This window comes from Panicum virgatum, chromosome 8K (genome assembly GCF_016808335.1).
Source record: "Panicum virgatum strain AP13 chromosome 8K, P.virgatum_v5, whole genome shotgun sequence".
NCBI classification, from domain to species: domain Eukaryota; kingdom Viridiplantae; phylum Streptophyta; class Magnoliopsida; order Poales; family Poaceae; genus Panicum; species Panicum virgatum.
In genome coordinates this window covers 33,675,704-33,688,243 of record NC_053143.1, presented here as the reverse complement: position 1 = coordinate 33,688,243, position 12,540 = coordinate 33,675,704, and the positions used below count along the sequence as shown (strand labels likewise).

The following is a 12,540-nucleotide window of genomic DNA, read 5'->3' as shown; positions in this document are numbered from 1 at the left end:
ATAGTAAAAAAATGCTATGCATTTTATTATTACTAATTAGAGGCTCCTTTGAAGCCTCCATATAAAGAAATTATAGAAATTCTCACAAAAAACAGAAACATCCGGCCATCAGTCCAACAACTCTAATCATAATAGTTATTGGATCTGTTATCTTTCCTAATAAATTACCCACCTCAGCCATTATGAAAATAGATTAAAGTAATCCCTTAAACTTGTATCTACATACCACTGCCATTATAAAAACAAATCTAAAGTAACCCCCTATCTTTGTGTAATTCACCCACCTATGCCATTATAAAATAGTGCAAATAAACTGCTAAATTTGCATACAAATATCTTATTATATCATTGTTAAAAGTTAAAGTAACCCTAAATATGTATCTAAATTATATAATTATAAAAAGAACTAATATAAAATTTTAAATTACTATTTCTATTATTATTAATATATTATTTATGATATTGTTTATATAAAAGTATTACCCACGATATGGGTCACCATGTATTCATGTATGTAGGAAGAGACAAGAATACCAATTTACATGCAAATAGTTCAACTAAATATATATCAAATACATATGGATGTGTAATGCAAAATGAAATCTATTGCAACAAGATAATGATGAGTATGTATTTCAAAATATGCGTTAGAATATTTAATAAATAAATGAGAAAGTGGGATAGGTAATTATAATTATTAGCTATAAGCCTTATTTTTATATTAATTTTAATTAGCTCGTATAGGAGCACGGGTTGATAGGCTAGTGTCCACCAAACACACAGGAGCTACAGAGCCATGAGGAAATAAGCCAGTGAACCACATAGATAGGTTAGTTAATTCCTATGAGAACCACAAAATTAATTAAGTTGCACATGTAGTTTGCAAACCCACAATTTTCTAAACCATCCTAGCAAAAATGTTTAAACATCACACTCCAAAATGGCGAGTTTAACCCCCCCCCCCTGTTTTTTAACCACAAAACACCAAATAAAAACAGAAAGGTAAGCCAGAAAGTTTAGGGAGTGACCCCCTTATGTGGATCACTTTTTCATCATATATCTAAAGATACACAGCACACGGCATGTATGGAACCAAAAGACTAAAAGAGAAAGGGAAATGCGTACAGGGAGAAAGACGTAGGGGATGAGATAAAGATGAGTTCCCCTCACGCAAGCTAGGTAACAGCCTCCATCCCCCCCTATAAATACCCCTCTCCCTCACTCCTGTCACCATCATCAATCCATCACCAAGTCTCAAAACAACTCTCAATCTGTAGACTAGAGCCAAGTAGTCACCCATCATCACCACACCATGGCTGCCTCCATGATCAGCGCAGCCCCCATCCTGCTCGAGCCAGGGTTCAAGTTTAGACCCACCGACGAGGACGTCGTGGTGCACTACCTCCGCCCTCGTGCCATGAATGAACCACTACCCTCCGGATGCATTGTCGATGTGGACATCCTGAGCCACAATCCATGGGAGCTAGTACCAGGTAATCATCTGCACACTTACACCAACCTGTTCTCAAGAAACACATAGACTTGTTTCTTCTACTTTCATTTGATTGCACTTGCTCTTACCTGATCTGTCCGTGGCTATGAATCCTATGCTTTGTTGTCTTGTTTTTTGTTGTTGCTGCACTACACAGAGGGATCCGTGGAGAAGTACTATTTTTCTAGGAGGGTTCCTAGGTGGCCACTTGGAAACCGGCGCAAGCGTACTGCGGGTGATGGCCACTGGAAGGCATCAGGCAAGGATGTGCCCATCTTTAGCAAAGGCATCAATGGTAGAGTTCCTATGATGGTTGGGTTGAAGAAGACCATGGTTTTCTACCGCGGCAAGGCGCCGTTTGGTGAGAACACAGAGTGGGTCATGGAAGAGTACAGGCTCGCTGAAGCAGGCCTCATGCCCAGTCATGTGATGAGGCCAAGAGAGGGCCGCAACTTAGGAAAATGCGGTTGCGCTGCAGCAGTCATTGCAAAGGTATTTTAGCTATCACAGCCACCAAATTGTTTTTCTTGAAGCATCTTGATTACGCATGCATGTAGAGTTTAGGTCGATTCTTCAATTTATATGTAACATAGAGTGTAGTATGGCATGAGAAGAGTGTACAAACCCCCTCTTTTTTATTATCATAAAGAGTCGGTCGTATCATCTATCCAACTTACTCTAAATAACTAAAGTCACTTTTAGATTGTCTGCAAAGTATAACTGCTCTTCTATTGCCTAACGGTTAATGTTTAAACTGTACACAGAAAAATGATGAGCTATCTGAAGCACTCCGCAACGCCATTGCAAGTCTTAAAAAGGTTCCTGTTATGGTAAAACCAGACGATTCCTGGGTGGTTTGCCACATCTACAGGAAGAAGAAGAAGTGCGCCATGCCACGCGTCTTCGCCCAGACTTACAACATTGCAGGAGGAGGGCAGGTCCCCTTCTTCGACTTCATTGGGCAGGGTAACCCTGAGAGGGCTGCCAGCTCAAGTAGCCTCACCGGACCCCCTATAGAGAAGGAGAACGATGACACAGACGGCAGCACCAACGAAAAGGCTTGCTCCGGCGAGGGCAAGTGATTGATCGAGTGTGGCAGCCATGGTGCGAGAGTGAAGCAAAATAATAATAATAATAATAATAATAATAATAATAATAATAATAATAATAATAATAATAATAATAATAATAAAGCGTTGGTGGCCAGTTCTTAATGACCATGGCAAGTCAAGCGTCTGTGGATTTAGCACTAATAACTTTGTCCCAGATGCAAGTTATATTGTGATATTTCCAGAAGTGGTGTTTGCTGTGATTTGATAAACATGTTTACACCTCTATGTGGGATTAATATATGTATTCCCTTTCTTAAGTTTCATTCCCTTTTAATTTCTTATCTCAGTATTTTTTAATTATCTTGTGTTTGATGTTATTGTTTATTAAGCTGGTGATGTCTATCACACACACTCACATGATAGTTAGCCTACACGCTTGACTGGAATAGAAAAGCACCGGACCATTGAACAAGTATTCATGTTTCCAATGAAACTGTTGTAGGTTCATACACATGCTACAGAAAGATGATAGAAATGGACAAACTGAAAGATGGCTTGCATGATGTCTTTCCTTGTAGATCTGGTCAATCTAGTTTGTACTGAAGTACCCACTTTGCAGCCAGTGTTTTAGCATTATCTTTACCCCTATGAACCACATTTGGACTATCTTCCCAGAGCAAAGGGGCAGGGGGGCGTAAAAAATCTTGTTGGATATATACGACCACTAAAAATCTTATTGGATATATACGACCACTAAAAACATGTCAAGATTTCTATGCTTTTAATCTGTTGGCCGCTGCAACGCTTTGATTTATAATGTGCAATACATTGAACATGCAGCTACTGCCAATGAATTGACATGTCGATCGATGCATTTAGCTAGGGTTGTAGGACAATTTAATCCGTAAAAATTTTGAAGGAAAAAATATCAGGTATAACACAAATAGTCAAAGAGCATACAACGTCGGTGGATTTCGGCCCTCTGCAGGCCACTAAGGTCGTGGCTCAAAATGCCCGAGTACGTACCCTTTCTCTTATTTTCTAGCCTAAAATGACGTGACTGAACACCGACACTAGTCTTCTTGGCCCAGTTCACTATCAGTGCAGACTCTAGCCGTATTTATTTTCTATCCATCTTAAGCAAAAAGTTAGTTTAGACATCTTTCATTATTTGTAGATCCGTATTGAGTCAGCATATGGTGATTGTTGCATCAATTGTAAGAAAATGTTGAAGTGAATCAAGCGTAAGAAAATATTCACTACTACAGATCAAGCCATTTGTCCTAGTTCCAAAGGGTTATTTGTCCCGGTTTTGGAACCGGGATTCGGCTGCCGGGACAAAAGCCTCCAAATTCGGGTGGTAGAACTGGGACAAAATGTCCCTCACGCTAAATTTTTTTTGCGTCCTGCGGGATTCGAACCCAAGACCTATTGCCTAGCGCATGGCTTCCTTGCCAACTCACCTAAGTAGTACATGTGACTCAGTAAAGAATAACTTCATTTTGAACTATCACGTGGAGGGGTCTTTTGTCTGGGTTGGTAACACCAACCAAGACAAAAGGGTCCTTTAGTCCGGGTTGGTGCCACCAACTGGGACAAAAGGGTCACCCTTTAGTCCGGGTTGGTGTTACCAACCGGGACAAAAGGTTTGGGCCTTTTATCCCGGATGGAGCCACTAACCGGGACAAAAGGGGATCCTTTTGTCCCGGTTGGTGCCTCCAACCGGGACAAAAGACCTCTGTCCCCCCGCTGGCCAGGCTAGCCGTTGGACCCGGGACAAAAGCCACCTTTTGTCTCGGGCCCAAAGGCAGTCGGGACAAATGGCTTGGAACAAAAGCATGTTCTGTAGTAGTGATTGAAAACATCTGGTGGACTGCAATGTTAAACTAGCTAATGAATTGAGTCTAGTAAGGCTTAACCTCAAGATAACCCGCAGCAGTCTCATTGACACTTGGTCTTTTCACTTAGCTTTGGCGTGTCTGCCTTCTCCCCTAAGCTCGATCCCAGCGCCATACTCTACCATCATCAGACCCTAGCTTGTGACAGAGGACGCATATGTGTAAAATCGGATCTCGTTCCTCGGTGTTGACAGAGTAGCTGCCTTGCCGCACTAGCTCATGCAGCAGCCAGCAGGATCGGAGGGCTGTGCAGGACCGTTTGTCGCTTCATTTTTACCTAGTTTGTTGTATAATTAAATGCAGATAAAATAGGTATGATCGTGCATTATATGTATGGTACTCGTGTTATATATAGGTATCTAAAACCTAGTGGGAGGTCTTTTAGTGTCACTACAGAAAGGATTTTTGGTCCAGCACATTTAGTCCCAACCACGGGTCCAACGGCTAGGGCCAGCAGGGAGCTTTAGTCCTAGTTGGACCCACCAACCAGGACCACATGTCACCCTTTAATCTCGGTTGATGGCACCAACCTAAAAGTTCTAAACATTTAGTCCCGGGTGGTAACACCAACTGGGGCTAAAGGATGACCCTTTGGTCCCGTTTGGTGGCTCCAACCCAGATTAAAAGGACATTTAGTCCCGGTTGGTAGATCCAACCGAGACTAAAGGGTCATTCATGGGTTAATTTAAAAAAAAAGCATTTCAACTAAGTCACATATGATGTGTGGGTGCGACGGTAAACAAGCTACGCGCAAGGTGAGACATCTTGAATTCGAGTCCTAGGTGACATAGAATATTTTTTTCGCCTTGCACATGCCCTTTAGTCCCGATTATCGGATTGGGGACTAAAGGGTCGAGAACTTTAGTCCCGGACTCCTGGTCCCAGTTTGAAAACTGGGATTAAAAGGAGTTGTGGCCAGGGACTTGTGTACTAGTGTGTTTAGTCGTTGGTCCTCATCGGCCTTGTTTGGCAATGCTAGAATTTTAGCACGCACACATCCCGAAAAAAGAATCTTACATGCATGAAGTACTAAATGAAGTCTATTTGTAAAACCTTTTTAGAGATGGGTGTAACTTTTCTCGACGAATCTAATGACGGTAATTAATCAATAATTAGATGTAGTTATGCTACAGTAACCATCCTCTAATCTGGCGGTCAAAAGCCTCATTAGATTCTTCAGGGTCGCTAGCGCATGGGTTCTGAAGTTGGTTTTGTAAACTGACTTTATTTGACATCATAATTAATAGTCAAAGTTTGTTACTATTCACTAGCGCTACAAATCTTTCCAAACCAAACAGGGCCATCGTGTCGTTTCGCCACCATTGTTTTTTAAACAGTTATTATTCTATCCCCTAACATCAACAATAGGCTAGGGTCGTTGTGTGCGCCACTGCGCCAAGAGATATAAATCTAGGACCTATAGATCTTGCGAGACCCTAGCTCTAACTATGTTTATGGAGTTTCGTGATGATTTGACGAATCTCTACCTAGTTAAGATAGCAAGGAGCATCTAAGAGAGGTAAGATGGAGACCTACTTGCACGTGTAGAAGGCCCATCAGCTATCCATGGAGCATGGCTCTTGCATGGGCATTCCCTCGTGAGGAGCTCCAATAAGGATTAAGGGAAAGGCAGAGATTTCTGATACTCTGTAAAAATTCATATCCCGGAAGTTCACATTCTCTACTGAAAGTGATCGGGTGCTCTAGCCTAAGAGGGGGAGGGGGTGAATTAGGCACTAATAAAAACTTAGACCTGTGGCTCCAACTAGTTTGCACAAAACTTAAACTAAAACATGCTATCTAAATGTGCAACTAGGTTGTTCTAGTGTGAAACCCCTATCCCAAAAGAGTTTAGCAACATATAGCCTTTCCTATCAAGAAACTATTCTATGAAAGTAAAGGCACACAAATTGCTAGTATGAAATGCGGAAGCTTAAGGAGAGGGATAGGAGATAGCAAACTCTTGACGCGGGTGTTTATCCCGTGGTTCGGTTAGCCACAAAGGCACACCTACATCCACGTTGTTGTAGCACTCACTAAGAGTATTGCTACTCGGCCACCAAGTCTCTTCCGTGAACACAATCACGGTCACCTTGGCCCCGGGTTCCACTAAGGAGCTTCTCCACAAAGGATGGGGGTCTCCACGTCCCCCGCACAAAGATGTCGTCGCCGCTCCACACCAAGTCGGAGGGTCGATGACGTTGCCGGCGAGCTTCACGCTCCAAGGTGCCGGCGCACCAAGCTCTTGTTTTGGTTCACTAGAGAACCACAGCACAAAGGCTCTAGGCCTTGCAATCACACTCACTAAGAGCTAATCTAGCACTCACACTTTACAAAGCTAGTGCTATAAGCTAAGGATATGATCTATGAGCTCTTGTATGGCTTGGAGATGTTCTTGGATGTGTATGAGGTGTCTTGGGACTCCAGCAAGCTTCAAATGGCCGGGGTGAGGCTTATATATAGGCCATCAAGTCTTGTAGCCGTTGCTCCAATGGTCAGCTGAAAATCTGCGTACCACCGGAAGAACCGATGCCTTGGCAGGGGTAGCGTCGGTTCTTCCGGTCACTCATAAACCGAAGTAGCCGTTGAACTCCTGACAGCTGACGCAGTGACCACCGGTTGAACCGATGCTTTGCACCGATGCTTCACCGGTTCAACCGGTGCTGAAGGAATCTTCTCCTGGACGCTGACGTCATTACACCGGTGGTATGCACCGATGCACCGTCGGTTGAACCGGTGCTGAAGAAACTTCTTCTGGGCACTTGACATCGTCTCTGGTACAAAGGACGGCCAATGCACCGATGCCCTTTCTTGGACCGTCGGTTCAACCGGTGCCTAAAGGCTGACTTGGCTTCGATTCCATCCTGCACCAAACATCGTAGCTTTCAGGGGCGGCCCTTTGGGCCTTGCTACGCCTATCTTCTCTATCTCTTTGTCATCACTTGAACCTAAAAAGCCTGAGAATAGTCATCTTAACAACCATATTAGTCCAAGTGTTGTGTTGTCATTCGATCACCAAAATCACTCGAAATGGCATAAATGGTGTCATATTCGTTACATCTACCTTATTTACCTTCTGTATTATTTATTACACTTTACTTTCTGTGTTTACCTTTTCTAGAATTTCTATGTGAAGTTTGTAGGATTAAAATCTAGAGTCCAAAACTTTTATGTCGCGAGATAGTAACACATGGAAAAAAATCTAGTACGCATCTAGATAGATTTTGTGGTAGATTTTTATATATGCTTGGAGCTTTAGTCTTTTTTTACAAAATCTAATCACACCCCTCCCTCTGTTAGATATCTAGCTCCGTCCCTTCGTATATATTTACATTTTGTGACGGTAATCTACCACAACATATATGATGCACACAAGATGAAAACTGAGCTGCTTGTGTGCAAGATTCTTCATGTTCATCTTGGTAAGTCACAATTTTCATGCATAGATTTGCATTGATGCATAGATGTGGTATTTTGCATGAATGTACCCACGGTATATATGAAGGGAGTTGCTACATATCATCCGGGTGATTTCTCATTCAGCTCTCAATCACATTTCAATACAATAGAATTTTGACACATTATCAGTACAACAAATATAAAAAAAATGATCGATAGAGCCACTAAAATCACTCGGAAACACAAGATAGACCAATATTGAAACAGTGAGTGACAATCAAAAGACAAATCACTCAGATTTCCTAACTCACATGACTTGATCCTTCCCGTGCCACGTGAAATATGGGACCGTGCAGTAAGAATTGGGTCTATGCTAAAGACAAATTTTCATAGCTACCCCAAAAATGTAAGGTCTTGAGCATTGAACTCGATTTCTTGTGCTCTATTTCCACTATAAAAGAGGATACTTCTTTGATTTGCACTTGGTCCTAGTACATAATAGGGAAAATACAAAACCAAAACAAACCAAATATGAGATCACAAATTTAACACCAGGTAACATCAGGATTTCTCCCCCCTCCCCCCGCCCCCTGCGGCCGTCAATAGAAAATTGGCAATGAATATGTCAAAAAATTGCATGAAACACATGATTAGTGATATATTGTCAACTGATATATTGATTAGTTGACTGCATACAATCTACATATATTGCCATTTCAAGGAGTGGAAAGATCCAATAGATCTTTTAACTATTATTCTGCTTGGTTTTATGAAAAAAAATTAAAAAACATGCGAGCTCCTTGAATGTAGGATATTTCTCACTATATGTAACAGAGTGTGATATGTGAAGATTAGACTCATGTATTTGTTTTTTGTTGGCAGCTAATAATCAAAAATAAATAGTGGACATGAAATCGCTAAACAATGGCGCAATACAACACTCTATACCCTCTGTTGCATGGCTCTGAACAGGCTCTCCATTTAAAGAATGGATTATTCACAATATAGTGGGAGATTACTGAGAGACTGAACAAAATACTAGACCCTCAAACAAGGGAGAACCACAAATCCACCAAAACCACAATAGAGAGAGAAATTTTGATATTTGACACCCAATTCGTATACCTCAATTCTTTTAGCCCTCAATTCGCAAACCATTCAAAATATAATGAATTCTTTCGATTTGGTGGATTCTCCTTTTCTCTATTTCCTTATTTTCTTTTTCCTTTTCATTTCATGGTCTGGTGAATGTACTACTTTCCCCCTGATCTTATCCTTTTGCACCAATTGCTGATTATGGGCTTGTTTGGATCCAGGGGCTAAAAATTAGCCCTCCTCCTTTTAGCCCTAGAGGATCCAAACGGTTGGGGCTATTTGTGAATTAGCCTCTTCCAACAAATTAGCCCCTCCAAGAGGTGATTATTGGGGCTATGTTTGAGTGGGCTCCACCAAAAAGTCAATGATTGGGACACATGCTTTAGTTCTCAAATTAGCCCATGGATCTAAACATCTCTAGAAGCTAAACTTTAGACGGCCTATTTAAAGGCTTCCTCAAATTAGCCCGAGGGCTAAAGATCCAAACAGGGAGTAGATCCCACCGGTATTCTCTCCTCATCAGATTTATGGGGGGCTTGGGGGGGGGGGCTCAACCCCCCCCCCCTATACTGCCCCTCCCCACTGTAATTTTTAGACCCCATGGATGAATAATGGGGGCCAGAGTTTGAATATGACCTCATCTTCACGACAGGGGCTAGAACAACAAATCGTGCCTAAAATGTAAATCCCGCATGCCCAGCCAGACCGGCTCAAAATGCCCAGCAACCCATTCAGCCAACTCATCAGTCCGCCACTTGTTGACGGCTGCTAAGTACCAATTTTAGGCCGTCAACTCCTGCATAAATACATAAAATGTAAACATCAACGTAGTGGTAGGGGTTTATTACTGACCATTTCCACGAGTGTTGGTAAATATTTGTATGCAGGTGAATTAGGGGAGAAAACACACTTCATGAGCAGGGAAACACACTCCACAGATCAAGGCAAAATGTGCAACTACGTACAAGGATCAAATGGCCCACTATATAGCCTCACATGAGAAGGAATGCAGCCCACAAGCAAGGTAACACGTTATCAATCCATGGCAACACCATCTCAACGAATCAGACGCGTTCACGAGGATCCACGGGCCCACCAGAGCATCCAAACCACCTTAAGAGGGGCCCACACACTAGGGTATGACATGGGGGCTGTTGGCGCCTACCAACGTCACCACCGGGAAACAGCGATGACGCCCGCAGACGCCAATTGGGGTGGCAGGTATTTCATGAACCACGAATAAATCCGCAAACGCACGGAATACCGTTGTAGCATTTTACCCGGGAGTATACCGGGGTGTCATATATATTTCCGTAGGGAAGGCGGTGAGTGAAGAGATATATAGACCAGTTGATGAACTTTATATAGATTGGATATTCTCATGCATAAACAGGGGTAAGATATAACATGGTAGGAGGTAGTGTGACACACACACACAAACTACCCTCTTGGATAAATAAAAAAAAGATAAAAGATGCTCTACACCGGGAGCATGGTAGAAGTTGGAGCTCGAGTCAACTGTGCTAGGCTAGCTATATCTATACTATCTCATTGGTTAGATCGCCAGAGATTAAACTACACAACAGAGAGATCGCAATCGAAGCAACGGGAGGAACCCGTACACCCCGGTGACTTTATGTACCTGCTACCCCCCATACCGAACGTGGAGGATTACTCGGGCTCGAATAGGGCTGTCACCACCTGCTAGCTACCTCTACAAACCGTGGGTATAGTTGACATCCAGCAACTCTTAGCTAATCTAGATACCACGTCTACACTAGTAAGGGATACTCTAGTGTCCCGCGCGGAGCCCCCACCCTCCGGATGGACAGACATCACACTAGAGCAAACATATGAATACTGGAGCACTTGATAGAGTTCTAAGAACGATACGATAACCATCTCAAGCACAGGGCGATCATGCAATGCAAGCATTGAATAATAACGCAACCATGACAAGAATCATATATTTGATGACTCAGAATATACTTCGAGCAGATATCGGTAACCATAGTCTAATTCTATTACAAACAACCGAATATTACAAGAGAGAGCTAGAGATGAACCAATACCAGAATTCTCGAGCAGATCCGGTGACTCGATGACTCCTAGACTTCTCCTAAACTCCACTAAGCCTAAAGACTATGCAAGAACTGCAAGAGAGGAAAGGAAATCAGGTGTGTGTGTGTGTGTGTGTGTGTGTGTGTTCTCATTCTCTACCCCCCCCCCCTTGTATTTATAGCAGGGAGCCATGGGTGAGAACTTGCAGAACCGACTTCAGCAACCAGTGAGGAGGTGACACGTGGCAAAGTTGAGGAGGTGGGGCCCACAGGCTAGTTCGACCGACCAGGTAGGTCGGTCGACCTGCCCGGGCCGCCAACCGCCCCCATCTTCCTCCAACGGGCAGTCTTGGGCCTCCTCTTGTCTGAATGCTGGGGCTTGCCTTGTCTTGACTGGTTTTGGTGTGATTCTTGGGCTACACTTGGTCCAATTGAGCCTGAATCATAGCTCTGATATTTTCTGTGATTTTATGACGGCCCAAAGTGTGCTTGTAACCTAAAAATTAGCTCAAAAACACAACTTGCATTTTCTAGAAGACAAAATGTGGTTTAGGGACTTTATTGGATAAAGATGCGTATAAGAAATGCAAACTCTCATAAATTTCTAATCAAGTTGACGCCTGGAAATGATCGTTAGTGAGCGTCAATTGGGGCCCATCTAGCAACCTCCAGACCAAGTTTGAGGCAGTTCGGCCACCTTTTCCGGTCGGCGCCTCTGGTCCTCTCCCTTCCACGTGTCAACTCCTCATTCGATGCTAAGGTAAGTTCCAGGAGGAAGGGGCCCAATCTCAGGGCTGAAGAATCCATGGCACTCCCCTCTGTATATATGAGAGGAGGGGGTAAGAATCAAGACATCCATCCAAGTGCTCCCTCAATCCTTCTCTTGGTTTAGAGTTGTCTTAGAGTACGGAGAGGGTAGAGGTACTAAGGAGGGGCGCCGGTCCTCGGCGCTCTTCTCCATTTTGTACCTCTACGAAAGTGAGGAAGTAGTTCGGGAGAAGTGCCGGGGTGTCAGCACTCTGCCCCAGCTTGTACCTCTATGGATGCTGCTACATTCTTCGGGTTTAGTAAGTATTCGTGGTTCTTATCTCTAGTATTTTACTTGATATAGTAGATGCTAGTAGTGCTTGTAGTTGAGTGAGATCAGTTCTCTTACTCGCGGGTTTGTTGCTCTGTATTCGTACAGAGTGCTGTAGTTTGCTACAGGGCGCCATACGTAGTTAGACTGCAGTAGTAATCAATAGCGTAGACGTGGTGTCTAGGCTAGGGGTTATCCTTCATTTGCCTTATATCCCACGGTTTGTTAGAGGTAGGCCGTAGGTGGTGACAACCCTATTGGTCCTTCGTAATCCTCCACGTTCGGATATAGCGTAGAGCTGTTGGCCGGAGTTGACTGGCAGACCAGTTGTAAGCCGGTGCCCGAAGTGAGTATTGTGCCCGAGAGATCGACCTTTAACTCTGCAGTAGCACTATCTTAGGAATCCTCTCTACCCTTCTACCAATCTTGGTGTGTCCTTGGACTGACTAGAATAGAAGAAAGTGCA

General features: G+C 43.3%; 1 protein-coding gene across 1 annotated transcript; it reads left to right on the top strand.

Moving 5' to 3' along the window:
* The first annotated feature begins 1,312 nt into the window (after positions 1-1,312).
* On the top strand, positions 1,313-2,649 carry LOC120645648 (NAC transcription factor NAM-B1-like). The gene is made up of 3 exons (XM_039922417.1): positions 1,313-1,493; positions 1,650-1,984; positions 2,257-2,649. Exons 1-3 carry the CDS (start codon positions 1,313-1,315, stop codon positions 2,572-2,574), a joined length of 834 nt encoding a protein of 277 aa, XP_039778351.1. The 3' UTR covers positions 2,575-2,649.
* Positions 2,650-12,540: the final 9,891 nt, after the last annotated feature.